The 27,087-nt window shown below is 45.6% G+C and overlaps 1 protein-coding gene across 1 annotated transcript in view; it reads right to left on the reverse strand.

The window, feature by feature from the left end:
• The window catches only part of PITPNM3 (PITPNM family member 3), a 1,384,705-nt gene that overhangs the window by 431,203 nt on the left and 926,415 nt on the right, over positions 1–27,087 (reverse strand). The window contains exon 5 of the mRNA XM_078679323.1: positions 6,482–6,671. Within this exon, the coding sequence (XP_078535449.1) occupies positions 6,482–6,671 (190 nt within the window). The remainder of the gene's footprint in view (positions 1–6,481; positions 6,672–27,087) is intronic.

Genomic DNA, 27,087 nt, shown 5'->3' on the forward strand with positions numbered 1-27,087 from the left:
GACACATCGACTATGCACTATTTCCTGCAAGACTTCAGGAAACCGGCAGAGACAGCCTAGATGCCTTTTGGCTAGAAATAGAATATAAATACATTCTTGCATATTTTCTTTTTGTAACTCACCCTAGACAATTTTTCATCATTCATACATATCATTGAAAACATCCATCAAATACAGTGTGCCTCAGGGATTGGTACCTCCACAATTGTCATACTTTGTGTAGATGCTCCCATTAGCGCACTCCCTGGGTGTAAAACACTTATGCTGAGGGTCCACAATTCATTCTCAAACTAGTGGAACCTTAGACATTTTCATCCTATACCATATCCTAATATTTATTTCCATCTGTTCCTAAAATACATCGGGAATATATGGCCAGTCATACCCATGCCATAGTACATAAGAACCTAGGCATCCGTTTTGATTCTGAACTTTCATAGGAGTCTCAGATTTCCTAAGTAGCAAGTTTCTTCTTCTGGCAGATGGAACACCTAAGGAAACTCTTGCCTTTCATTAAACCAGAGCACCACACTAACATTGTACTAGCCATCCCTCAAACCCATCTAGATTATGTTAACTCACTTTACCCGAAGTTGTCCAACAAGAATCTTCAAAATGGGCAGAATGCTGATGCTAGACTCATAATGGGCTTGAAGCGATTGGAGCACACCACCTCAACATTGAGAGACCTCCATTGACTCCCTATCCGTATAAGAATCATTTTCAAAGCTAGATATGACAAGTGTGCATCACATTTATTCTTTCAAACTTTTCTTTGACCTTGAAAGACAAATTTCAAATACACAGGACGAACCATAAACTGTGTTCAGTAGATCATTTCTTGTACAACATTCCCCAAAACCAAAAGCAGCAACTTTGGCGACAGGGGACCTTATTTATTTTGCTGCACCGCTTTGAGTCACTTACAAAGCACAGGGATCCGTCATATCTACAATGATATGACGGATCTCGTGCCCCCCGCCCCACTCTGGAGCACAATTGGCGGCCATGCATCAGGTTCTTTAAGTCTTGCTTTTCCATTTCTCACATTCAGCTAGCCAAGTATGGAGAAAGTTGTCAATAGCATTTTATCAAAAAACAAATAAATAAATTCTCTTTTAGGAATTATCATACTGATGAAAAACTAAATGACCTAAAAGGTTATTAAAAGAATCTGAGATGGGTTATGGGACACAATGGAAAGAGGCCAAGGAATGTAGGTGGGGTGCAAAGGAGAAAGTAGCTGCACAAGACTCCTAAAAACAATGTGGAGAAAGGGAGGAGTATTTGAGGAACCTCCAATAAAAGGGGATTATGTTATGTTATGTTATGTTATACAGTTTATTAAGCGCACAGCTGCCCCAGCAAAGGGGCGTCCCGGCGCTAGTCCCAAGTAAAGAAACATAGCTGAGGTAGGAAAAAAAAGACGGAGAGACACTATTTCTCCGGAAATAGATACGTTTTAATGGCTTTTCTAAATTGCAGCGCATCCTTTATCTCTCGAATCTGGGCAGGGAGTGAGTTCCAAAGCTTAGCCGCCAGGAACCGGAAGGCGCAACCTCCTGCTCTACTGCGCTTAAACCGGGGGACTACCACCAGATTTTATCCTGCCGACCGCAGAGATGGCGTAGGCATGTACAGATTGAGCAGTGGTCTCAGCAATTTCGGAGTGGATAGTCTAATAATTTTAAAAGCGATACACAAAGTTTTAAACTGTATCCGCTGAGCTACTGGAAGCCAATGAAGTTTCCGGATAGTGGCCGATGTAGGACTAAAACGTTGCAAGCCTATTAGTGCTCTAGCAGCAGAATTTTGGATACATTGAAGGAGGGTAATTTCCGCCTTATTGGCACCAATAAATAGAGAGCTGGCATAGTCCAGCCTGGAAAGTACCGTCGACTGAACAATTAATTGTCTGGTGGCGGGGTCGAAGAATTTTAAAACTGGCTTAAAATGCCAAAACACGTGGCAGCAACCTTTTTCGTTTGGGCACAGAAACTGAGCTCTGAATCTAACCAGACTCCCAGATTCTTCACTTCATTCTTCGGTATCGGGGCTGTCCCCAAAGAGGATGGCCACCAATGGTCGCCCCACAGGCCCTGGCTTCTACCAACCAACAACACTTCCGTCTTAGCAGCATTTAATTGGAGACAGTTAGCTGTTATCCAATTAGCAACGGCTGCCAGACCTGCTTTGAACCTGTTATGGTCCATGGTGAGACCTTCCGTTAGGGCAACCACTAGCTGCGTATCGACAGCACAGGAAACGGTGTTAAGACCCCATGTTTTAGCGACCGCAGCCAGTGGTTGAACATTAAGATTGAACAGGGTGGGACTGAAGGCTGAGCCCTGAGGAACACCCTGCTCAATAGGACGTGCCCTAGAAAGGAAGGGGGGAGTGGAAACATGGAATGTTCTATCGCTCAGGAAATAACAGAACCAGGCAAGAGCCCTATCCGTGATCCCAGCCTCTTCAAGATGGTGGAGAAGGATCTGGTGAGAGACAGTGTCAAAGGCGGCACTGAAATCCAACAGGACCAGTGCCACCATTTGACCATTGTCCATAGTGGAGCGAAGGTGCTCAGTCACAGCCAGGAGCGTCGTCTCCGTGCTGTGACCGGCCCGAAACCCAGGTTGGGTGTCATCCAGAATGTCACCTGCACTCAGAATGCTGGTAAGAACTGAGTTCACATGAGACTCCGCAATCTTCGCCGCCCAGGGTAGCAAACATATGGGCCTGAAGTTTTCTGGTTTTAGTGGGTGTAATGTGGGTTTTTTGAAAATAGGTGACACCCAAGCCTGCTTCCATCTGGCTGGGACAGAAGCCGTAGAAAATGAGTTGTTGATAAGGTTCAGTAGGGGAGGCAGGCAGTGGAGGAAAAACTCTCTAAATTGGGCAGGTTTTAACCCCTTCGACGCTCATGACGAGCTGGGCTCGTCATGAGGTAGCCTCCTCGCACGCTCATGACGAGCCCAGCTCGTCATGAATAATGGGTTTTTAAAAATCTCAGCACTCGAGCAGAATTCCGCTAGCGCGCATGCGGTTAAAGGGTCTGCTGGGGAGCCAGATTTAATCTGTCTAGTAAGCTTATCGAACTCTTCTCTAGATAGTTCGGGAATAGTTGACATCTTAGAAATTAAACCCGGTAGAGGATCAGGAACAGAGTTATCTTGTGGCACCGGGACAAAGGCTTGATAAATGCCCCGAATTTTGTCCACGAAAAAAGGTAGCCAGTTCTTCACATAGAACAGCCGAGGTCGGGGTAGCACTAACCGATTTTTTCATATTGAGCTCATTAAGAATTTTAAAAATAACTTTGGCAGGGTTAGTGCTGGCTTTTATTTCAGAGGCATAGAATTCCGCTCGCACCCTACAGATAGCTTTATGGTAAGCCTTGAGCTCCTTCATATAGCTAATCTTTTTCTCTAAGGAATAGTCCTTTCTCCATTCCCGCTCATGTCTTTTGCAATGAGTCTTTAGACCAGCCAAGGTATCGTTATACCAGGAATTGGTGTCTTGTGTGCGTTCTTTAACCCATCTTGCCGGAATGAGAGTATCTAGCGCCCGGGTAAGCCAGGTACAGAAAGAGTCATAACCTGTCCCAATATCCGAGAAAGAGTCCAAAGGGTGAACATCCAGCAGAGCTTGAAACTCCTCTAGCCGTAGTTTGCGCCAAGGTCTTTTGCGCATAGCCCTTTGACTTTTGCCTGCTGTAGTGATAGCGACGCATACGGACAACTGCACAAAAAAATAATCTGTCCAAGCTATCGGCATAGGAGTGGCATTTCTAGAAAGTTCTATGTTAGTAAAAATGGGATCCAGCACATGGCCTCCTATATGGGTGGGGCTTTTAACAAGTTGGAGATGCTGGAAGGCTGCCAAGTCAGAAATTAGAGTACGCACACTCAGATCCTGGTCAGAATCAAAATGAAGATTAAGATCACCCAATATACTAAAATTGGCTGACCCCACCGCATAAGCTTCCACCACTTCTAAAAGAGATGTATTAAAATTCTGCATGGGTCCAGGGGGCCTATATATTAAAAGTCCAGCGAAGGTGAAGTGAGTATTAACAGTGATACTGAAGTGTGCACATTCACCCCCTTTCATTTTGATTTTCTCAAATGTGCAGGTATAACTAGATGTAGTGATTACGGCACTATAAAGGGAGATGGTGGATTGCAGACCAGACAGGGACGATACTTAGAAAAGAATAGAAAAATAAACAAGCTAAACAAAGTAGATGAGCGAGGGACTAGGGCAAAATTATCTTTGACACATGGATATAAACAGAGGCATAAGAAATAAGGAAAAAAAGGAGCCACGGCAAGCTGTGAAACTAAACAGTATTTCTCTGGGTTGGTTTAGTCTGGTGACTGTCCAGTTGTAAAAACAAATTAAACTTTCTTGAAGAAAAGTTTTAAATGCATCAGAAACCTCTGCATTTATGCTTCCTTCATCTGCCACCTTTGGATTTCCTCCTAAATGCATTCATATCCCCAACACTGTTCATTGATTACCCATGCTTAAAAGTATAAATGCTGGGTCCTAAAGCTTTTCTTGGAAACCTCTGGCCGGCCCTGCTGAATTTCTGGGTTGTTAAATACCAAGCTGTCAAGTTTTGATCCCACCTCTTGCCTATTTCATCAACCACCATACATCCTTTGCAGCTTCATCTCACTCTTGTAGATTCTTTTTATCCCTCCTATCTCCCGTAGCCCCCCGTAGGTAAAGCAATCTTATTTTATTTCTAACATTGACCCTATACCATTCACTATACGGGTAACCAAGTTTAGTGAATATCTACAGTTGTTCTAAAAAATAAAAACAGATATTTGTATCCCACCTAACTATAACATTACTTAAACCATTGTTTTTTCCAGTGAATTTCGAGTTTGTTTTTTAATGTAAAGTAATATTGAATTATGATATGTAATTCCAATCCCCTACGGTGGCCAACCCCGTAAAGGCATCCAACCCCACACTGCACAGTGCCTTCAGTCGGCTTGGTTGGCCACAGGACCTGGCCTGTAGTCAATTCATTGCACACACAGTCAACATCTTGCTGCACATGGCCTTCGACCATGCATGGTAGGAGGTTGGCCACAAGACCTGGCCAGTATCCAGAGCCTGTGGCCAACCTCCCCATAGGCGCCAACCCCACCCTACATGTGGCTTTCTGCCATATGCTGCAGTGGGTTGGCCATAGTGCCTGGCACAAGGAACCCCGTTCCCCAGGGCCTTTTTAAAAATTAAAGTTGAGGGTGGCTGTGTGGGCCCCCAAGCCGAGCCTCTTTAGGTCCAGTGGACCCCGTACCCAAGGCCCATACTGATAAGTTAAAAGGGGAGGGGACTGCTCAACCCCCCTCCCGGAGCCTAGTTAGGCCAGTGGGGACCCCATGACCCAGGGCCATACATATATGTAAAAAGGGGAGGGAGGTCCCATGGCCCCCCTGTTGAGCCTTGTAAGTACCGGGGTACCCTATCCCCCAGGGCCATTTCTCAAAATAAATGGGAAGAGGTCATGCCGCCCCCTACCCAATCCATTATTAGCTTCTTGTAACCCATCCCCCACGGTCACTTATTTAAATAAAGGGAAGGAGGACACGAAGCCCCCCCTCGCCTAGCCTTGTTAGGCCTTGGGAAACCCATCCCCTAGGGCAAATTCTACAAATAAAGGGGAGGGGGCAGCGTGGCCCCCAGTCCCATGCCGTTATCAGCCTCAGGACACCATCCCCCAGGGCCACTTATTCAAATAAAGGTTAGGGTTTTTTTGTGTTATGGTATTTATGTTGGTTTGTAAGGAAAACCAGCGCAAAGCCTTGCTTTCAGTTACTAAGGGCCCCATTAGGATGGCGGGCAGATTGCCCCCGAAGTGCCGGCGGTAGGCACCGCCTGCCCGGCGGGGGTGATCCCACCGCCATTCTGGCAGAAAAGACCCAACGCCATATTACTATGGCTGGGGGGTCCGCGGCGAACGGAAAGACCGTCTATACAGTTTGTGGCATATTATCAAGAAGGGCGTTAAAAATGATCACCGCTTTAGCTGCAGAAAACTGCCGCTAAAGTGGCGATAATGGGCTTGATAATATGTCCTTGTGAATTCCAATAGAAACCCATGTTCTGGTGTGAACATGGGCTTCTATTGGAATTCTCTACGGCATATTATCAAGCCCATTATCGCCACTTTATCGGCCGTTTTCTGCCGCTAAACCGGCGATAATTTTAACGCCCTGCTTGATAATATGCCCCTAATTCCCACAGACTAAAGCAATAGCTGCCTATATCACATGGTGTTGAACAAAGGGACAGATCCATGCCACCTGTCCCGATTTACCACCGCCTATGTAAAAAGACGAACATCACGTTTACAGAAAGGTTTTTAACTTAAAATAACGTGCTTTTAAGGAAATGCTGCTTTTTCGTGCAAATATCCCATTTAATGCCCAGAATGTCTACCTTATTTCACACCTTGACCTACCTGTCCGTCAAAGCCAGCCCCATCCTCTGACTTGAGAAACTCATTGTACACTTGGTTTGCTTTACTAATCACCATGGCAACAGCATCCTGGTACTGCGGAGAGGAGATGGCCAGCAAAGGTAAGGCAGCAAGTGGGATGTGGTCGTCGCTACTGCTCAGGCAGCTCTCATCATAGCTGTACGGGTTCAAGCTGGAAGGAAAGAAATTCAGGTGTGAAGGGACAATCCAGCAAAGCACAGGGCAAGAAATCAAAAAGCAACACCTGAGGAGATACATGGATATCCAGCCAGGTGTGAAACAGTTGTCAGTGAAGTGAACAGCAAAATGGAACAGCAGGCAATCATTTTACTGTTAAAGATCACAGAAGAGGAAATGTTGCCACCCCCGGATGAATCTGGGTATCTGTGGTTCAACTATTTATGACTCATGCTCCCCTCAAACATTTGTTAATCATTGGATGACATTTTGACTGACTTTATGTAGGTAAATTACAGTATGATTCCTAAAAACATAATCTAGTAATACACAATTAACCCTTCAATCCCACCTCTCCCCTACATCATACAGTGAGCCCAGACCCTAAAAAACTTTTTTGCACTCAATCCGACAAAGATGTCACGTTTACTACCAATTAAAATAAAGAGATTTTTTGAATATATTTGGAGAAAATTGACTCTACTCTTGGTGCACTTTCCACTTTCTTCTAAGACTGTTCATCTGGTTACCAGTGGAGCTTAACTGCGGCAAGCTCTGGGAGTGTTTGCACAGGACTCTTACAGCCTGATTCATGTACGGGCCGTTTTGCGTGTCCCTAATAGCGATTAATAGCGACTCGCTATTGAGGAAACGCAAAACGGCATTCATGTACTTTTCGGGGAAAAAATAGCGACTCGCACGCGGGCGCTAAAGCCGTTAGCGACCTACAAAAAACGCAGAAAAATCGCTATTTCCGGCTACCTGCGATCGGGATAGCGAGTCGCAATCCTGATCGCACGGGATAGCGACTCGCAATCCCGTGCGATCGGGAATGCGAGTCGCAATCTCGCGGGATCTGGAAAACGGGAAGACGCATTACGAGCACCGTGATGACATCACAACCAGGAAGCAGCCAAATCCCACCCCCAAACAACACAGTGACGCTATCAGTCGAGTGTTCACGACCGAAAGCTGCCGCTAAACCGCCGTTAGCGACTCCCAACCCCGCCGAAATAGCGACCGCCATGTCCGACGAACCCCAGCCAGGCCCCAGCAACAGCGCTGGCCGCAAGCGCAAACTGAAATTCTCCGAACAGGAGCTGGAGAACCTTATAGAAGGGGTGGTGGCCAACCACGACCAGCTGTTTGGTGCCAACTCCCGGAGGGTCCCAGAGCAGGAGAAGAGGAGGATCTGGGTGGGGATTGCCTCCAGCGTCAACTCTGTGGGCGTTGCGGACAGGTCCCTGGAGGAGCTTAAAAAGCGGTGGTACGACCTCCGAGGGCGTGCCAAGGAGAGGGTGGCGGAGCGCCTTGGTGAGGCATCAGGCACCGGAGGTGGTGGACCGACTGTCCCACCCAACACCCCCCTGGAGGACCAGGTAGAGGACACCTTGGAGAGGGAGGCGTGTGTTGGCGTGACCCCTCTGGACTCCTCCCGCCCCACCCAAGACACCCAAGGTAAGTGGCATGCGACTGCGACCCTGTCCCCTATGACCGCCCCTGACCAAATAGGCTCACTCATTGGCCCTTAGTCATGCCTATGTTGTGCATCAGGAAATGCCCTGAAGCATTGTGGGAGACGTAGTATGTCCACAATGTAGTAGTACCACAATGCGGCCAGAAAGGTTCCAAAGTGCGCAAAGACACAGCCACCCAGGGAATGACACACAGCATGCATGTAACATCTGCACGTCTGACTGTCACATGCACCTAATGAGTATCCACTTACCCTCACAGGTGCGGGTGATAGCAGTGACAGCGAGAGGCTGCTGATCGATGAGGAGGCCCAGGAGGAGGAATCCCTACCTGATACCCAGCCACCAGCCCCTGCGGCAGCGCCAACACCAGCAGCCAGGCCCCCCACCTTACCTGCTGCAACACCTGCAGGCCCACCGGCTGCCAAGGCCAGGCCCCCCGCCTCTGCTGCTGCAACATCTGCAGGCCCACCGGCTGCCAAGGCCAGGCCCCCCGCCTCTGCTGCTGCAACATCTGCAGGCCCACCGGCTGCCAAGGCCAGGCCCCCCGCCTCTGCTGCTGCAACATCTGCAGGCCCACCGGCTGCCAAGGCCAGGCCCCCCGCCTCTGCTGCTGCAACATCTGCAGGCCCACCGGCTGCCAGAGCCAGGCACCCCACCAATGTGCCTCCAGTGCCTGCCGCACCTGCAACACCAGCTGCTACAACACCTGCAGCACGTCCAATAAGATCTGGGCCAGCCACATCCGCTACACAGCGGCCCAACAGCAGGCGGGGCAATGGGCATCTCCATGCCTGCATGAGCGTGGAGCGGCGCATGCTCCGCATACACCAGCGCCAGTCCCAGCAGCAAGGAGCCATCCAGCTCCAGCTGCATAAGATAGGCCGCAATGTGGCGGGAGTTGGCGAGAGGATGGACCGCATGACGGCGGCCATGGACCGCATGACGTCGGCTATGGAGGACAACACTGCAGCGCTGGTGAAGCACCGCAGTGTTGCAAGCAGGCGCCACCACCAACTGCTGAGCCGGCTGTCCACCTATAGTCGCTCCAATTATGTCTCGGCAAATGCCACCACCCAGCTTGCGCGGCGCTCGTTGACCCAGCAGCACCAACTGGTCCAGTGCTGCGAGGACATTACCCGGGTGCTGGAGCACTTGACCACCGCCGTCACCGCACTGCATGCACCTGTGCTACCGGCCATTGTGGGGGGAGATGATGCGAGTGAGGGTGCCTCCAGTGTCAGCAGCCACTCTGCCACGCAGGCCCCCCCACCTAGGCGCAGCACCAGGGCTACGCCTGGTACAGCTGCCCAGGATGAGGAAGAGCCTCACAGGTGCCTGGGAATTGTGCGCCGGAGGCGCCAATGACATTGTGTCAGGGACACAGGCGCAGGCTGAAGTTAAGCCTGCCATGAACCGTCTCATGCAGTATGCATGAATACTGCATTTTGTAAATAGTTGTTACCATGACCCTTTTTTTTTGTGATTCAAACAAATACATTTATTTTGCTGCACACATACGCCTTGTGTAATCATTACAGTTTGCATGCAATTGTGATATGTGGGGTGGGGGAAGGGGGTGGGCTAGAAATTGTTAGCTGTGATGTGGTTGCGACGTCTGTGGCCTTCAGCTGGGTTCTCCCCGCGTGCATGGTGCGCATGTGCTGGTGGCCGGTCGTCCCCCTCAGATTCACTGCCTGAGATGTCAACTGGTATCCGGCGCTTGGTTGCAATGTTATGAAGCATTGCACAGACAGCCACAATGCGGCAGCACGCTGCAGGACTGTAATACATGGCCCCACCTGTCTTGTGCAGTATACGGAACCTGCTCTTGAGCAGGCCAAATGTCCTTTCAATACAGTTCCTTGTCCGGATGTGCGCAACATTGTAGCGGCGTTGCTGAGGTGTGGCAGGGTTGAGGTAAGGGGTCAGGAGGTATTCCCGTAGGGCGTAGCCACTGTCACCTGAATGAGAGGAGCAGATGTTGATTGCCTGTGCAGCGCAGTTACTTCATAGCAATGTGACATTGTCGACAAAGTGTACTTACCAAGTAGGTGTCCTTCCCCAAACTCTCCCCTGATCAGTCGTGTGTGGAGTCCGCTGTGCCTGAAGATAAAGGAGTCATGGGTACTCCCTGGGTACTGGGCCACAATGTCAGTGATGATGGTCTTGGCATTGCAGACCATCTGTATGTTGAGGGAGTGGTACGACTTCCTGTTGCGGTACATATACTCCGTGCCAGCTGGTGGGCAGATGGCGACGTGGGTACAGTCTATGCAGCCAAGGACATGGGGAAAATGGGCAACATTATAAAATTGTAGTTTTGTGAGGTCCAAATCCTGTTGGCTCGTGGGAAATGTGATGTGCCGGTGGAGCTGGGTGAGCATGGCGTCAACAAAAGTGTGGAGGCAGCGTGACATGGTGGGCTGGGATATCCCCCCAGCAGCGGCTACTATGCCCTGGAAACTGCCGGATGCCAGGAGGTGCAGGCTGCACAATACCTGCACATGTGTGGGCACAGAATTGTTTCGCCTTGTTGGGTGCTGCATGATGGGGTCGAGTTCTTGTATCAGCCAGGTGATCATTTCCCCATTCAGCCTGTATTTAGCATAAATCTGTTCTCTGGTTTGCCCCAGCAAGGTGACCCGCTGACGGTAAATCCTTGCCTGCCTCATGCGTCTCCTCCGTGCTGCTCGCTGTAGCCTTCGCCGCCTCACCACCATGTACATCCCAGGCATTGTGGAACGCCTATTGCTGCTGCTGAATGTCCTTATGTGTGATTGGTCAGGCCTGGACCTGTTGGTGATTGGCTAACAGTTTTTCAAATTTTGGTTAATCATGGCTTTTATGGTTACCACCTGCTTTGAGTTGTCCTTAAATTGCGCCGCGCAAATGTGCGATTTAGCGCTTTTTCGCTAATGTATTTCTTTCATGAATGCCGATTGAGACAATATTGCGTTTCGCTATTCAATTCGCAGATTCCGTGGTTGGTCGCTATTTCAGTATCGCTAATGCTCGACTTCCCGGAGTCTGCGACTATTACAGCGTAATCGCTATTCCGCTCGCTATTATTTTTTAGCGATTTCGCTATTTCGTACTTGAATGCCGATTCCGTGTTTTGCACCCGCAATTGCGTTTTGGCAGCCATTGCGGGCGCTATTTCGCTTCATGAATCAGGCTGTTAATGCCCTTCAGAAATTGGGGTGATGTGCTAAACTTTTGGTCAGCCGCTGATGGGAGTGTCTTTTTATTTTTCTAATTATTGTCTCCAATTATTTTAAGCATAAACTATACCTCTTTGGGTAGAATCAATCGCAGTAGTGCTTCGAATACAATATTTTATGATGTTATGAAGAGGTACTAAACTGTCGAACGAATTCTAAATTGTAGAGTGCAAAACCACTTTATTACAAATTTCAAAAAATCAATGCAACGTATACATAGAAATGTTATTCATTTTTTTTAGAGAACTATCTAGAAGCATGCAAATTAACACAGACATATGAGACAAATCGCAAAACAACCATATACAAGAAGACTGGACATCACCTCTTGAAGACACACACAAACACACATATAATGAGTTGTAGTATAAGAAAAACATTTTGCATCTTTAATCAGATGTTTCCTGTTCAATTCATTGAGGATTCTGTTCCTAATGCCAATAAATGTGTTAAGTCATCATCAGGATTGACAAACATTCTCCTCTCTTCTTCATTGTGAATACCTTCTTTAATCAATAAGGTTAAGGAGAAACAAAAAAGGTCTAATGCGTTTCACAATCACTCAACTCATGGTGAAAGTTAAAGTATCTTGATGAACAGCAGATGCGACCAAGCCACGGAACTTGATGACTTTTCAGTAGTCTACGGTCATTAATTAATTGGCTGTACATTTTTACTCATGAGTTGAGTGATTTTCAAATTTTTCAATTACATGCTTTGTTTGAGGAAGTACATTTTGGTGGTGTCAAATAAATGTTTGTACTTTCAATATATAACTTGTATGCAATTTATTTACAATAGCGTTAATCAGATACCAGTGGCCCCCTTGGGGACGATCCGCCCACCATCCATACAGAAAAGACCCCCCCCCGCCATATTATGATGGCTGGGGGGTCCGCGGCGGACGGAAAGACCATCCGCCACTTTTCCACCGGTCAACAAGATGACCGTGCGGAAAAGGGTTCAATATGGTGGCGGTGTCCGTTAGACACCGACAGCCATATTACAATGGGATTGGAAACATGCAGAGTTTTCTTGCCGGGGCCCATTGCAGGCCCCCGGGACTCTGAGGGGTGGGTGGTGCACATGGGGGGTACCTATGGTACCCTACTGAATTTCAATGTACAATGTGGCAGGCTCTGCGCTGTGCCTGTCACGTTTTGCATTGAAAGGCACATCTTGCCGTTGAGGCATTGTGGCGGCCGCAATGTTACAAATGCGCGATGCGCCCACGAGTGTTGCGGGTGCATCCTAATTGTGGGTGCAGGACTGCCGCAAGCATTACAGGCAGTCCCGATTCCCGGGGGTATAGCGGGCGGACAAAGTACGCCCGCCATAATAATGACCCCCATATTTGGTCCCCCCAATAGTTAATCTGTTCCCAGCCCTAGAAATACATATGCTATAATTAAAATCAATCAAAAAGCGTGCACAAGACAAACAGATGATATATGTTTTTGTGTGTGAGATCGATTTTATCTATTCCTTCAATTCTCGATTTAAATTTGAGCAGCTTTTTTAAATTTAATTTTAGTACATCAAATAAGACACTTTAAATAGATTTCATCACAAAAAAGAAAACACATTATCGAGGTCTTTGAAAGGTAACCATCACGTCTTTAACTTTGCCGAGTTGTTATTTGACACAAATATATTTTTTGTGAAGGTAGTGTTTCTCATTAGTGGTGCCTCCAATGACCTCTGCATGTGCCGGCATTGACGCTCCTACCCCAAATCACATATTTAAGCCACCATGCAATACCTTAAAATAACTACCAAATTTTGAATGCATAACTATATTCATAGTAAGTCTACTTTTTGGAATCTACAGTCCTGTGAAAACGCACTTTCCTATATATGTGTTTAATTCCAAATGTTTTATCAAAATTCCAAAGAGGGTAAACAGAATGCACAATAAGCTTCCAGACCAAAATAGCAAAGAAAACATTGATGGGGCCTATTCACAAACTGCATTTTGTAGTATGTTTCGTAACACTACAATAGTACTACAGAAACTCTACAAAATACTATTTACTTACCCTCATGTGGAGTCTCTTCGATCTTATTCTGTGTGGAGATCTCCACCCTGACTGCGGAGTCTCTATACATTTCAGTAGGAGTGGCTGGAAAAAGGGGCACACTTACTACTAAATGGAGGGAGTTAAGAAGGAGTACAGACGCAGCAATGAAGGGTGTAGGGAGGGGCGTGTACCCACCCACAGAAGAGTAAACCCATTGCTATTCACAAACTGCCCTTCTGAACTTGTACCCCCAGAAAATTACCAAAACTGTAGCAAATTACTACAGCTCAGATCTGCAGTAATTTACCGCTGAAGTAACTAACCACTGTTACTGCACCTCCTTCCCATAGAAGTCAATGAAGGTAAAGACTTAAAATAAAACTCCATGGGAAATAGTGTTAAATTAATTTCAAGATATTTAAAATAGTTGGAAATATGAATAAATATAATTTAATGTATAATATAAATAGTACTCACATGTATGAATTTGGCACCACCCCTTTTTTCAGGGGGTGGAGGCGTATACGTTCACACTTTTGATTAACTTTACACTCAGATTTTGTGAATAGTCCAAAGTTACTCAAAAGTGTAAGAGTAAATTGCACATGTAAATTACTCATAAGTGTATGTTACCTTGGTGAATAGCCCTCTCTGTCTAACTCATGGTAACACAGCAGAAGCAAAAGAGGGAAGGTGAAGCTAAACTGCAACCAGCATGGTTAGACAAGCAGGTAAAAGACTGGAACTGGTTTCTCACCCTAGGGGGACATTCAGAAAGTACTATATAGGAGCAGTCCATTCAGTTTTTTCACAGCTCCCATACCTTAGGTAATTTATCACCTTTATAAGGGTTTCAACTGTTTTAAAGACTCCCAATCCCTTCTTACAAAATTGACTGAATGACATCACTCCTCTACAGGGAGAGCAAGGCCAATCTTCTAATAAAAAATGTTGGCTTTCATCCTTCTGCAAGTTAATATGTACAGCCGACTATTTCCTGGCCATGACAGAAGAAATCTAAACCACCTGGATTAACAAAAATATGCCTTTTTTGAGAATTACTACTTTGAATTTGGAAAATTTGCTTCACAATTTCCCACACAGATGTCATGACTAGTCAACAATCCGGCACCCTAAGAAGGTGTGTTGAAACTTTTAAAAACATAGGGGCATATTACCAACAACTAGCGATAATTTTTGTCTCTAACTTGTTTAGAGACAAAAATTATCGCCGCACATCGGCGATTTTTATCGCAGATAAACCTTGCTATTAGCAAGGTTTATCGCAAATGCGATAAAAAACGGCCGCAATGCATGAATATTGCTGAAAAGTCAGCGATATTCATGCATTATCGAGCAAATGCTCTTACCCATGTTATCCACCTCCCATTGGATAACATGGTGAAGAACTGCTCAGGGCAGGTGTTAGCTTTTGGAGATATTCGCGCTTAGCGCGAATATCTCCAAAAGTTGGTAATAGGAGATAGGAATGTTAGCGACTGTTTCCAGTCGCTAACATCTTGGCACGCCCACTTTGCATGTCATTAGTGATAAATATCACTGACATGCAAAGCGGGGCCCAAGATGGTCGCTATCTCCTATTAGCTGTCACTAACTGGTGTTAGCGACAGCTTGGTAATAGGGAGATAATTTTATCTCCGCTTTCTTGGCTTTTAAAGCCAAAAAGGCAGAGATAAACCCCCTTGATAATATGCCCCATAATTGCCAACACAGGTGGCAAAATCAGCTTGGTGCCATGGAGTCTTTGAGGGATCCTTAAGACCTTTAGCAGGAGAAAGAAATTGAACCGGACTAGTGGCGAGACAATATTGCTGGCAGATTAGCCTCTTCCTGGACTTTACATCATGTGCGCAATGGAAGGTAATCATTATTGGATTCTAAGATTAAACACCCTGGGAACCTCTTCCCCCTGATCACCTTGTGCACTACATGACCACCTATACAAGGTGTCCATAAATGCCATAAATATCAGGAAAGCCCTGCGCCTGAGGAGGATTTTATTCAGTTCTGTTGTTGCAACAAATGAAAAAAGGTCCAAATCTGCAAATCAGATTTGGCATAAAGAATAGGATGGGGGGTATATGCAACATTCTTTAATACATCTGACACTGACAGATCCCATTATTGTCCACGATTTTTCAAAAGGACGGCCTTTTCCTGATCAGATATTTGGCGTTAAACCACAGCGAATCATCAACAGAGTCCAAGACTTTGTTAGCAGTGGGAAAGCCAAATCTGTTCAGGACCTTCTTGGTGGATAGTAGGTCTCGGAATAAGCAAGGAACGCTGTGAGTTCATGGTCATAAAGAATTTAGGGACAAAAAAGAAGGGCAAACATCCCTTCTTCATTTCTAACCGCAATAGAAGGTCTTATGAATTGGATGGCTCAGTCGCCATTTCAACTCTTGCCACATGATAAAGTAGTTACAAGAGGCAATAAAATCTCTGTTGGACTAGGTTCTCTCTGCAGGGTCCCCCCCACAAACATTTTTCCTTAACCCTTCCTATTTTTCCTGCATTTCTTTCTGTTTGCCTTACGACTCTGCACTTTAAAATTGCTAGAGAAGTGCTAAAATGCCTGTGCTCACTCCCTAAATCTTGGTAAAATTGGCTTACATCTGATGGGTATATTTATTTGCTTATAAGTCGCTAATAAAGTGGCAAACTTTAAACCCAGCTCTGGTAAATTAAATGTTACTAGTGGGCCTGAAGCAATTCTTTTGCCACCCACCTAAGTAGTCCCTAAAAATAAGTCTCAAGCCTGCGATTCCAGCCTGCTGGCAGCTTTAAACTGCCAATGTGACTTGGCAAAATAACCCCCTCACCCTCTGGTAAGCGTTCTGGTAGCCCATAGTGCATTGTAATTAAAAGGTTGAACATGTACTTTTAAGTTTTACATGTTTCGCTTTTCACTACTGTGAGGCCTACCTCTCCCATAGGATAACATTGGGTTGCGTGCTAGTGAGCAGTCTAGGCTCTGGAACCAAGCAGAGGGCGAAGGGGAAGTACTGAGACAAGTTAATTGATAAACTGTAGTGACAGAAAAAGAAAGGGCTCCAAGAAAGAGGTCCGACGAATGCTGAAACCTGGGTCTGGTGAGCCAGTCCCTTTAGAAAGCGTAACATCTGACATATAGAGTTGTGTCGCCTTCCGTATGGTCGGATTACATTTCTCAATCTATGTGCAGAAAATAAAGGTGACAGGACAAGACATGCAGCGAAGCTTACTCCTGAAATATAAAAATCAATGCTTTTGTACAAATAAGACAACACATTCGAAAGGCTATAGGAATAGGTGTAGCTGCAATAATCAAGGCCAAGATTACTGCAAATGGAACAGGATTGGATGAAATGATTTTTCTGTTGAATTGAACAAATTGTGCGTAACATAGGAGGCAGATGCCGATGAAATATTTTGCCCATGAATTATTTTGCTTGTTGAAACAAACCTATGTTCACCTTTTCTGGCTTTTTGTTTTGTTAATTGGGTTCTCTTGAAAGCCATGAGCTCAAGTTATAATAAAAAAACAAAAAAAACGTGGAGCATATATGTATAAACTGCTCTTGGAGAAGGTCTCTAATTATCCACAAAATATTAAAAACCTTGGTAGATTTACAAATATTTTTCGCTGGATAAGCGCCACAAAAGACGCTTACCAGAGCAAAATTGGTTTTTTTTGCTATTTACTTTCCAGTGCAAAACTTGTTTTGCACTGGAGCGCACCTTTGCATTACTTTGTGCCGAGGGGGCGTTACATGAGTTGGACTTGGGCGTTCCCATGCAACCATGCATGCCTTTTAACGCAAAACAATATTTACAAAGATTTGTAGACATGGCTTGGTGGCAAAAGTTAACGCCCCTTCAAAGGAGGGTCTAACAGGAGAAATACTTTGCCGCTATGGCGCTAAGGTGTGGGCCTGGCGCACGGCAGCTGAAATCAATGCCGGCGCAAGGGAAAGGAGAGGTCATATCTCTGAAGATATGGCGCTACCCTGCTCCCTCCCTGTCACGCAACGTAGTGCAGCCTCGCTGGGGGCTGCGCGTCATTGCACAGATTGTTTGATAATCTCTCCCATAGTGTCGAAATTATGGCCTGTCGCTGGTATATTCAAGAAGAGGGATGAAAATAAGCACTCCAGGAAAAAATCAAGCAAATTGTTCTATGGACATAAACGTCACATGGCGCCCACAGTCAACCGGCTGCTTCTTGGGCACATTTTATATATTCAAGCCTAACAGAATTACTGGGCCAGATGTAGGTAGCCCTTTACCGGTCGGAAACGGCCGAAAAATACCGATTTTCGGCCGTTTCCGACCAGTAAAGGGCAATGGAGATGTAGGGGCTAAAAAAACGGACATATTCGGTAATTTTACCGAATCAGTAATTTTACCGAATCGGTAAAATTACAGAATCGGTAAATTTACCGATTCTGTAAATTTTACCGATTCGGTAAATTTACCATTCGGTAACATTAACGATTATGTATTTTGAGATGTAGGTAGCACTTCTAACGGTGCTACAGGGCCTTTAGAATTCGGTATTTACCATGCAATACAATTGCATGGTAAATTACGAATTCTTGTGTACATGCACATCTGTGCATGTACACTTGCGCCATGTGGCACACAGACATGCCCTAAGGGCATGTCTGTGTGCCACATGGCGCACAAGCCAGTTACAGGGGTGCAACAGGGTGTCAAAGTGACACCCTGTCCCCCTTAGCAATTGGGTATTTTTACCGATTCGGTAAATACCGAATCGGTATTTGCTATTGAATCCTATGGGCTTCAAGGCCCATTGGATTCAATTGCAAATACCGATTCTGTAATTACCGAATCGGTAAATACCGAATCTTACCGATTCGGTAAAAAATACAGATTTTTTACCTACATCTCATTTACAGATTCATAAATACCGAATCGGTAAAATTTGGTATTTATGAATCGGTAAATGAGATTTACCTACATCTGGCCCTTACTGTGTACATGCGGCAGACTGACACATTGTCTGACGCCCAGCACTAGTCCGAGATACGGACCAGGTTTTGTGCTCCGGCAGAACTGGGAATAAGTCAGGTGCCATCCACTATACTGCTCTGCCGGGGCATTGTAAACCATTGGGGTGAGTGCAGGACAGCAGCTCCTGGGGGAACAGTCACATTCAGTCCCTACCGGCAGTTCAGGGCCTGTTGGAGAGGATAGTCAAGGAAGCAATTGGGCCATGTCCGACAGTGTGGCTGTGGTCTCCCAGGTAAGCGTTGCGCACTATGGGGTGGTGGTGACTGTGAAACACTGGTACACCAGACATACAGGTGCCACACTAGACACAGGCTCACATCAAATTCTAGAGATGCTTAACTTTGTTGAAGCACAAGCATCCCCTAATGGGGCACGTGGAGTCCACTTTGGGGGCCGATTCATTCAGCCTCTTTTGCAAGTTTTGCATGATAAAAATGGTCCCTACTGCATTGGAGCCCTTGAGACACTTCTATAAAAGTTCCTCAGCACTAAATTGTACCAATACACAATGATTCCTCTTCATCATTTCGTTGTCTAATTTCTGATCCTTGAGATACCAACTGAGCAAGTCAACGATTCCAAAGGGACTACCTTGCTTCCAAAGTCAGATATCAAACTCTGACATCCCAATGAATCATGAAGCCTTCGTTGGCTCACATTATGGGCCTCATTTACGAGAAGTGGCGCATCGCTGCGTGAAAGCAGCGATGCGCCACTTCTCAGTGCGCCCTCCTTGCGACACCAATGATGCTTCATATTTACAATATGACGCATCATGTTGCAAGGAAGGACAGATACGTCAGTAAAACTGACGTATCGGTCAGCGCAAAAAGTGGCGCATTCCTGGAGTTGTGTCGGAAGCCTGACGCAACTCCAGCAATGTTGCTTTCACATGGGGCGAGCCCCATGTGAAAGGGCTTGCGTCATGCTTACGCCTGCCATGAGTCAGGCATACGGTTTTGTCGCATTGGCGTCCTAAAAGTGGCGCAGAGAAATTTCATAGATTTCGCTGCACCACTCCTATGACCCTTTCTTGCGGGGTAACGCCCCACCTGCATGCTTTTTACCTGGCGCAGGTATAATGTAGCGCAGGGAATTGCCCGAGTGCCCGCATTACCAATCCGACGCTGGTGGAGGCTCTCCGCAAGAACAGCCCATCCATATTAATGTCCTTTACATTGTGGTCGCATTTTTTACTGCAGTGTAAAAAGCTGAGTACATCTGAGTTCCAGTTTTAATCCTGGCCCTCAGTCTTCCTTCCTGCACCAATGCCAAATATAATCAAGAGCACTGAATGCTCATCGCCTCTTATGAAACCTGTTTTTCAAGGGTGAAGCCTGTTCCTGTATCCCCGTGTGGCACCAGCCATCTCTCACAGACACATCTGTGAGCTCCCGAAGCGAGAAATACTCTTTGGAAATGAATCCCCGAGGTGAGCTACGGAAACACGAAGCAGACACAACGCGATTCATGAAATATTGACACTGGAATAGACGGAATCAGGCAGTGAGATTAGATTATGCGGCATTGTCAAAACACATTTGTCATGGAAAGTTTCATCTGCCACATGTTTACTTCCACTGATAAGAAACTTGACCGTCAGATTGGCACCCGTATGTTTCAATTGAAATAAATAAACTGCCCTTAAAGTGAAATCGAGCTCAAAATGCAGTCGTTTTGAATATAAAGGGAAAGATTATAGGAGAAACGTGATTAAATCGAATTTGATCTATGTTGACTCACAGGTACAACTTTCAAGTCATAAAGGGCCAGATGCATCAAAGGGTTTTGCCCATTCTGTGTCTATGGGAAAATGTGTTCATGTATATGGCCCAAAGGGCCACATGTATCAAGATACCCATTTGCGATTGTCAAATAGCGATTTTTAAGAAATTGCTATTTGAGAATCGCAAATGGGAATGTATGTACAAAATTGCATTTTTTTTGCGATTCCTTAGAATTCCCTAATTGCGATTAGCAAATTTCGAATCACAATTAAGGAATACTTTCCCATTCATTTCTATGGGCCAGGAGGCCCATAGGAATGAATGGGAAGTTATTCTCAATTTGCGATTCGCAATTTGCTAATCGCAAATTGAGAAGAATTTCAAGGGTGCAGGGGTGTCCAAAGGACACCCTGTTGCACCCCTGAAATATGCATGGGTACACATGTGGCGCGTCACATGGCACTTTGAAAAATGCAAAAATTTGCATTTTTCAAGGAATTCGCAACTTACCACCAACTAGAAGTTGGTGGTAATATATTATATAATATACTTTCGTCACCATCAGTGGAAGAACTGTCCACAACCTGAGGAATTGGTGAAGTACGTGGTTGTGGTGACAAAGGAGCTCTTGGCGACGGAGGTCGTGGCCCAGGAACCGGAGCAGATGACCCAGCGGGCGCACCCTCATTGGGTGGAAATCTCTGGCGATAATCTGCCAACATAGCTTGCAAATTATATATATAATTTTTATATTAATTTTGTATTATATAATATGCTGCCAGATGTACTTTAATAGAAGAAAAGGCTAGACCTGATTTAGTTACATAATTACGTATGTCTTTCGTTTTTTGCAGATAGAATTTCAGACACCTTTTGACATCTAGAGAATGTAAAACCCTCTCTGCAGGAGTTTTTGGATCCGGGAAAAAGGTTCTGAGTTTGACCGGTTGATTAATGTGGAACTGAGTTGGCACTTTAGGAATGAATTTAGGGTTGGTCCTAAGTGTAACAAAGTCCTTAGAGAAAAGTAAGAAAACATAGAAAACCTATCATCATAAAGAGCAGGCTTCAAGGCCCATAGGAATCAATGGGGGATACCGATTCGGTATTTACAGAATCGGTAAATACCGAATCTTACAGATTCCGTATTTATCGAATCAGAATTACCTACATTTCCCCCCCTCTAATTTACCACTTCTTAAATACCGAATCGGTATGATTCGGTATTTTAGAAGTGGTAAATTAGATTTACCTACATCGGGCCCTATATCTCCCCGTGCCTTAAAATTGAATGTGTCCATCTTTAATGCAACTGGTGCTCATGGCTAGCACTTTGTCCCTTACGGTTGGGTTTGCGCTATACAAAACTCCCCAAAAAAAGAAAAGCAGTGTTTTGGGAGGGATGAGGCGGTGGCTGGTGTGAGGGCAGCACAGGGAGATTCCGTGGTAGCAAAGGTGCCAAAAACAAAAAATAAGCAGTGCTGTGGGAGGGGTGGGGGTCAGCACCGGGCACTGGCGTAACGAAAAGTGAGGGGGCCTCTCTGCACGGTACCTAGGGGGGCCCCCTTTGGGCTCAATCAGGAGCTCTCTTGGCCCGAGATCAGTGCCGAGGGGGCCCCTTGGAGCTAGGGCCCCCGCACCGCTTGGGCTGCGGTGGCCTGTGTTACGCCCCTGGCACTGGGAGACTAACTGGCAGCTTGAAATCGTACTCCTGATTGAAAGATGTGTTCAGGTGCTAGAAATAGCAAAAACGTGCTCGGAATAAAGTGCCAACAAAGGCTACATTCACCAACCCTAGTGCACAAGTGCATGCTGAGACTGCCGCTCGTGTCTGCCGCAGTTCATCCCTAGCCCTTGGGATTATTAAAAACCTGCATTTACTGAAATGTGCCAGTGAAATCGAAAAGCATTCGTTATTTCACTGAAAAACATTATTGTGCTTTAACGGTTTGAGCCTGTTGCTTTAAGGCCTATAGCTGCATTGAATACTATATTACTGCTTTTTAGGAATCTTGTGTGTGTCAGCTGTGTGCCAAATAACAACAAGAATTGGCAAATCATGGGCGAGGCATGCATCGAGGGATTGACCACGTGAGGAGATGGAAAGAGCGTGAAACAGTAGAGGAGGGAGCAGCGTTTGGATGTGGCGTAATGACCAGAGTAGCTTACCTTGAAGCTGGGGAACCAGGTTTGAGTTGCGGCATCGGCTCAAGTATCCTGTGACTGTGTGCAAATCATTTAATGTCTCTGTGCCTGAAAATTTAATGTGGTAACTGCAAACACAACAATGATGGACAGAATGTGGATCAATGTCACACATTCACCCCAGTCCAAAGATCTGGGCCCAAATCCATCGTTTTTCCACTCCACACCACCCTGGGTTAAACAATGGCGATATGCAAATCAGCGCTGACCCTGTGCTTTGATTCCAGTGGTGCGGAGTGCCTGGGACTCACGAAAATTTAATGTGTCCGTTTTTATTGCAACTGGTGGTCATGAAAAGTCCTCTGATCTCTTCAGGTTGGGTTTGCGCTATGTTACGTTGTACAAAAATTAAATAAAAAATGGCAGTGTTGTGGGAGGGGCTGGGGTGGCTGGTTGGGGGCGGCATGGGGAGATTAAGCAGCAGCAAAGGTGCAAAAAACAATAAGCAGCGAAAACAAATGAAAAGCGCAACAGACTCTATGCGCAGACAATGATAGACAAAGCAAATGAAAAGCGGAATGGGCTAATAAAAACAAGCAGCGAAACAGATGAAAAGTGGGATGGGTTATGGGAACAAGCAGCAATGGGCAGAAAGATCTGTTTTTTTTTCAAGTTCTCCCACTCAACAAGTAAAGAAGAAAAGTGTACGGAAACTGCACATGATCGATGCTTCTCAGCCTTAGATGGAAATGAGGTATCGGCTGTGCAAACGAGTTAAAAGGCAGGAAAGAAGAGCGACACTGAAGAGAACCTATGGTAAGCAGCAGGCGAGATCAAAGTCGTTTTTAGGATTACAGCAGGTCTTGCAGACAGTGCATGTGAGCTGCCTAGGCTTGACCTAGTAATCACAGATGCAAGCACCACATCTATTAACCCGTTGGGTGCTCATGACGAGCGCTACGGCGCTCCGGTGCTCATGACGAGCTGAGCGTGTCATGACCTCGCCCGTTCCGTGGAACGCTCGCACGCTGGGCTGATTCCCCTGCTGTGCTGAACGTTCCATGGGAACGGGTGTGACCATAACGAGCTCAGCTCGTCATGAGCCACGGAGCGCCGTAGCTCATGACGAGCTGACCTCGTCATGAGCACCGGGGCGCTGTAGCGCCCCCCGGCCACCCAGCACAGCGGGGGAAACAACCCCGCATCAAAGGGGTTAAATATCAAGACCATGGGGCCTGTCTATATCCTGATGCGCAATTAGCACTGCATTCTAATCTACGTACCTCAGATTGGTGGGTAATGAGGGCTTATGGGTCAAAAGAAAATTTGCCAAGTTCATCTTTAACACATTCATGTACAACTAGTATTGTGCTAGCAGAAACGAGCTGAGCTAAATGTTAAAATGTGTAAATGGCACATGCTAAAATTGAGCAAAACCTGCCAGCCCCTGTTACTCACCATTTTGATCATCAAACACCGAGGGTCTGATTATAAGTTTATTTATTTAATGCACCTGATAAATGACAATACCATTGGGTACAATAAATAACACCTATTATGATTTTATGAGGAATAACATGCAGATTTAGGTTTTTTTAAAGCACCAAAACCAGCATGATACTGTCAATTGTAAATATTGTATGCTTTCCCCCCGTTAAATATTGAAGTTTCGGAAATATAACAAACGTGGCTTTATTTAACGCTTCTGATAATTAACAGGGGTTTAAATCACTGGTACAGTCGTAAGCAGGCTCCTAATTGGGAACAAAACCATTAGGAATCCTGGTGCAAATAATACAAATAGTGAAAATTTCAATAGGGAGGTTTTTAAACCCACTCAAAATAGTTAGGTATAACTTATCCTTCCATATAGATTGAAGACAGCTGCTATTGCTGAAGAAGGGGTGGGTAGCTTCAAAGGGACAAAGTGGAGTTCATAAGGTCATATTTCTTCATGCCATGGATGAGACAAGCTGAAGCCTGCAGGATGCCCTTAAAGGCGGTTGGGAAGCAGGAGGTGGCCAGTGTGGAGTCTGATTGGCCATGGAGCAGAGCTTTGCTACCATTGAGACTTGAACTGCAGTTCTGAAGGGATTTTCTGGAAAGAACAGTTTCACATTCTTTAGTACAGAGAGATGGTACTGGGACATAATTGTTTCTTGGCAATGGGTTCCTTGGGGGAGAGGTTTGTGTGCAGTGTGTATTAAAGTGTCTTGGCATACAGTGAAACATGTGGTTCACACAGTTCATGATCAAGGAATTCTGTTTTGGTGGGGTCAGGCATGAGGTAGGTGCTGGACATGCAGGTCTGGATGAAGTGAACGCATTGTTTAACAGTGACAGCTGGTGACATTTTAAAATGGTGGGGCAATAATAACTGACAGGTGTTGCACTCCTGAAGGGGTTTTGGAGGAAGAAAGTTTACCTCAGCATTTGTTTTTAAACTAGAAGGCAATGTGGTGCATTAGCCAAAACATTTCCCAAAGAGATTGCTTGAAAACAGGTTTAAAAGACAATTCTAAAGGGCAGCCCTGCACTCTTTAATATTCCAATACATCTGAGTTTGTCACCTGAAGCATTATGGATTTGCAATAGTAAAATACTACTCGCAGATGCAATACATTATAACACAATACAGGTACAAAGAATATTTTTCACTGTCTACTGACTAGACATGTGGGGTGCTTTTGTAGAGACCTTCAGACCAGGTTTCATAATTTCTTAGCACTATAAACACAAATGTTACAGTTCCCAAATTAAACAGAGCCTGGAAAAATAGTTGCGATGCCCTTACGGGGATACCAATTTATGCTTCAAAGATCACGCCAGATCAGTTTCGGCCGGCATGGATCGTGGGTGGAGGTGTGGGGGTTATGCGGGGGTTTAATTTAATAATTAAAAAATATTAATTCAATTTACCTTTCCACCAGCCGGGTACCGCGTCTTCTCTGCTCCCTCTTTCTTGCTCACAGGAAGCAGAAGCAGGCATCCAGGCTCCCTTCCCTAAGCCAATCATTGTGATTGGTCAGGACGTCGCCCAGGCAGTGGCCTATGGGGAGGTCATGTTCTCCATCCAGGCTGCAATGCGGCCTGCAAGGAGAAGGGCAGAGTGCGCATGACTGGTTTGAGTGGCTCCAGGGGGCTGACCAAACAGTCTTTGCACAGTCAGAAGTGGGCAGGCACATCACTCCTCCCCTACCCAGCTCGCAGAGCAGCGCAGCCCACCCACCCGCCTGCAAACAAACATAAAATGGTAATAACTGAAAGTTATTACCATTCTATGTTTCTGGTTCTCGCACTGCAAGAAGCAGTGCGGCGACGCTTCTCCGCCCTAGTGGAGGAGCCACCTCTGCACCAGATGTCAGCAGTAGACATGTAACTCCCTGGGCTATTAACATTTTCAACAAAACTAAAAAATATGGACTTGACTTTTTAAACTGTGCTATAGATTTCAATTATCCATCTTTTTTTTGTATTACCAGGAAAGCACTGGCAGCCATGTGGCTAATATGAATCATTCCTGGCATCAATCTCATCAAAATATCCTTAACATAATGATAAAATCTGCTGAAAACAAGAAACATTTATTTTTACGGTAATGCTAACTCATGAATTGGACTGCATCAAAACGTATGCTGCTTTTGTGATCCCAGGGCTCTGCCGAAACTCAGAAAGCCCTACCTTGTACAGTGCAGTTGTGTGCATGCAGACAATCAATAGAACTCTTGAGCAGCTGGAATTATAATTTATTAGAAGGTTGCATCTAGGAAGACAATTTATTTCCTCTGATGATGCCGCTGATTTTGACGAAAGTGCCTCTTAATAACCGACAGCATGCTGAATAGAAAATGTGCTAATTTTCTAGCAGTGTGTGGTCTAGTAAACATTAAAAACAGACTTCGGAATGGGGGAATCTGTTGACTGTGAAGAAGCAGAGCTTTAGCTGACAGCACCCAGGTAGGCTTCATTACGTCAGCACCATAATTCACCTCAGCACCGCCTCTTTTTCTGGGAATAGTGGGGCATATTACCAAAACCTCGTTAAAATTATCGCCGTTTTAGAGGCTGGAAACTGACGCTGAAACTGCGATAATGGGCTTGCTAACATGCATTATAGAATCCCAATACAAGCCCAGGTTGGATGTGCAGGACATCTAACCTGGGCTTCGATTGAAATTCTATAACGCTTATTAGCAGGTCCATTATCACCATTTTAGCGGCAGTATCCTGCCTCTAAAATGGCGATAATTTTAACGAGGTTCTTGCTATTATGCCCCAAAGGGTGTCAAAATATAAGCCCTCCATAATGGGGTCAACACTCTATGCATGAGGACATGAGCAGGATTGGCCTGCTAGTGCCTGGCTGCCTGGCTTTCAATAGGACTACATACCAGGCAGTCGGCACGGAAATACTGTACAACTAATAAAAGAGAAAAAGTGTTAATTGGGGCTTGCAGGTCAGTGGGGCATGGCCCCAGGGCTCTTTAACACCAGCCGCCTCTGGTCTTTAAGTCATTAGGGGCCCGATGTAGGTAGCCCTTTACCGATCGGAATCGGCCAAAAATACTGATTTTCGGCCGTTTCCGATCGGTAAAGGGCTATCGAGATGTAGGGGCACATTTTCGGTAATTTTACCGATTCGTTATCATTTCCGAATCGGTAAAGTTACCTAATCGGTAATATTTACCGATTCTGTAATGATAACGATTCAGTAGAACTACCGAAAATGCAATGTAGGTAGCCAATGTTCCATCAGCACATGGCCTACAGAATCGGTAT

Source organism: Lissotriton helveticus, chromosome 3_1 (genome assembly GCF_964261635.1).
Source record: "Lissotriton helveticus chromosome 3_1, aLisHel1.1, whole genome shotgun sequence".
Taxonomy (NCBI): Eukaryota; Metazoa; Chordata; class Amphibia; order Caudata; family Salamandridae; genus Lissotriton; species Lissotriton helveticus.